Source organism: Rosa chinensis, chromosome 5 (assembly GCF_002994745.2).
Source record: "Rosa chinensis cultivar Old Blush chromosome 5, RchiOBHm-V2, whole genome shotgun sequence".
NCBI lineage: Eukaryota > Viridiplantae > Streptophyta > Magnoliopsida > Rosales > Rosaceae > Rosa > Rosa chinensis.
Window position 1 is genome coordinate 16263078 of NC_037092.1, and position 2706 is coordinate 16265783.

Genomic DNA, 2706 nt, shown 5'->3' on the forward strand with positions numbered 1-2706 from the left:
AAATGTTTCCCAACTTGAAAGAATTGTATCTTTCCGACAATCATTTTTACGGTACAATTCCACCCTCTCTTTGCAACATAAAAGATTTGTCACTCCTTTCCCTAAAGACCAATCACTTGCATGGAGAATTCCCTCAAGCATGGAGCGCTTGGCGCAATATACTTGTTGTAGATGTTGCACAAAACAATCTGTCTGGTAATATTTCCAGTTCAATGGGTGTGCCAAGTTCACTTGTCATGTTAAAGATGAACAACAACAATTTTGGAGGCAAAATTCCTTCGTCTATGTTCCACAATTGCACTGCTTTGAAGAGTATTGATCTTGGGGACAACAGGTTTACAGGAAGCATACCATTGTGGACAAGAATCACAAGATCAAATGCATCATCCAAGTTACAGATGCTACGTTTGCGATCAAACTCTTTGAGCGGGCATATTCCCCACAGATTGTGCTATCTGCCATCCCTTCATATCATAGACCTTGGTGACAACAACTTTTCAGGGACTATTCCAAAGTGTTTGTTCCATTTGACTTCTTTGGTTCATGGTACCAATTCCTCTGGTAAGCCCTATGGTAATGTTACTTATCCTCAGCAAACCACTTTGACGTTGAAAGGAAGAGAACTTGTGTACGATACAACTCTGGGTCTGGTGTGTAGTATTGATCTCTCATCCAACAAGTTAGAAGGTGAAATCCCTGAAGAAATAACCAGCCTTATTGAGTTAGGTACCTTGAACTTGTCGAGAAATCATTTTAATGGAAACATTCCCTCAAACATTGGAAATCTGATAAAGGTGGAAACTCTTGATCTTTCCAACAACAACCTTTCAGGAGTGATTCCTCAAAGTTTGTCTTCTTTAATTAACCTTCTTGTCTCACTTGAACTTGTCTTATAACAATTTGTCCGGAAGGATTCCTGCAAGCAATCAGCTACAAGCAGTTAATGAGGCATCCATTTACATGGGCAATCCATATTTGTGTGATCTTTTAACCAAGTGCGTGGGAGATAACACACCATCACCGATGAATCAAGGTGATGATGGAAGAGGCCATAAAGATAAAGATGATATTGGAAAGCTTGGTTACTATGTTAGCGTCACACTTGGCTTCATCCTTGGTTTTTGGGGAGTTTGTGGTACATTGCTTGTGAAGCACTCATGGAGGTATATCTACTTTCAATTTTTTGATCACATAAAAGATAAAGTGGCATTGGCAATTGCATTGAAGGTGGCTCGTTTTCAAAGACGGTCATGATTGGAAAAGGAAGAGAAAATAACAGATGTATGTTGCTGCATTGATGGTGGTCGATCTGGGCCATTTGTTATCGGCTAGTATTTACAGACTCGGGCTTTTGTTTGTTGTTCAGTATACAAGTGTGTGTGAGTTTCCTGAGCTTGGTCTCAGTTTTAGATCTGTTTATGTCTCTTTATCTTTCTATCTTTCCTTGTTCTTGCCCAATTGTCCATCAAATTTCCAGATCTACTATCAAATCTCACATTCTCCTCCATCTCAAACACCTCACCCTCTCATCTTCATCCGAATTTTCTCTTTTTCCACAACCTCATCTTCACATTCAACCCTGGGTGTCTCGACAAAGACTTGTTCACTTAACTCCACACATGAAGATTGCAGCAGTACCAGAAGATTGTGGACATCGCCAGACCAGTGGTGTTGTGATGCATGGTGGTCTCCACCTCCACGACTACCTTTACTAAGTTCTTTGTTTTGTTCTTGTTGTTCTTCCTGTGCTTGCAATTTAGGTGTGGAGAATGATGGTGGAGAGTTTACTTGGCCTCTGGATGTCAAGATTCTGTCGGGTTCAGTTGGTTGCAGTATCACCATGGCGGCCAGCCTCTGCGTTGAAGTGAAGAGCTTAGGTCTAGGTTTCTTTTGGTATTTTGGGCTTTTGGGCTTCGGTTTTAGTTTTAGGTATGAGTTGTCTATTGGGTTCTTGGGCCTAGGACTCCTATTTTGTCTGTATTACTTTTGTAATATGTGCTTCATCTAATGAAAGTTCTATTTGACCAAAAAAAAAGTGTACAAGTGTGTGCATATATATGTAAGTTGATTATCTGTGGCTATACATGCAATTTACAAGTATGATATTCAGCAGGAAAGAAAAATATAACATTGTCTTCGCTTCCTTCTTTTGAATGTTATATTCTCATAATTAGACGGTACATGTTCATTTCTAACCCAACCCAACCCAACCCCCAAAGGCCCAAACCCCACCCCCCCCCCAAAAAAAAAAAAAAAAAATTAGATATATAGATGGTTAGAGGTACATTCATTTATAGTACTTGATTATATTCGCTCTCCTTCATTTGTGTTTTGGCAACTTTGAGTATGTTGGTTAAATTGCTTATACAGGATCTCACAAATGAATTTCAAATCTTCACACATATATAGAGAAAGGAATAAGATAGCAGAATCATGAAACATCTTTATCGGAGTTAGTATGGTGGGATGTGCCTCTTCATTTTATCTTGTCTTATTATGAGAGTGATGTTGTGGGTTTTCCACAATTTAGATTTCTTTAAATTGTTCATTTTTGTTTGTTTCTTCCGGAGGTTTTGGTTAGGTCTCTCACTATTGTCATTTACATTTTTTTAATTAACAAATTGAAGTGTCTATTATCACTCATTTTATAAATAAAAAATAAATAAGTGAAAAGCATCGCTTGGATCATATATATATATATATATA

The 2706-nt window shown here is 38.2% G+C and overlaps 1 protein-coding gene across 1 annotated transcript; it reads left to right on the forward strand.

The window, feature by feature from the left end:
* Positions 1 to 212: 212 nt before the first annotated feature.
* LOC112203274 (receptor-like protein EIX2) lies at positions 213 to 896 on the forward strand. Its single transcript, XM_024344263.1, has one exon. It carries the CDS (start codon positions 213 to 215, stop codon positions 894 to 896), a length of 684 nt encoding a protein of 227 aa, XP_024200031.1.
* The last annotated feature ends 1810 nt before the right edge of the window (positions 897 to 2706 follow it).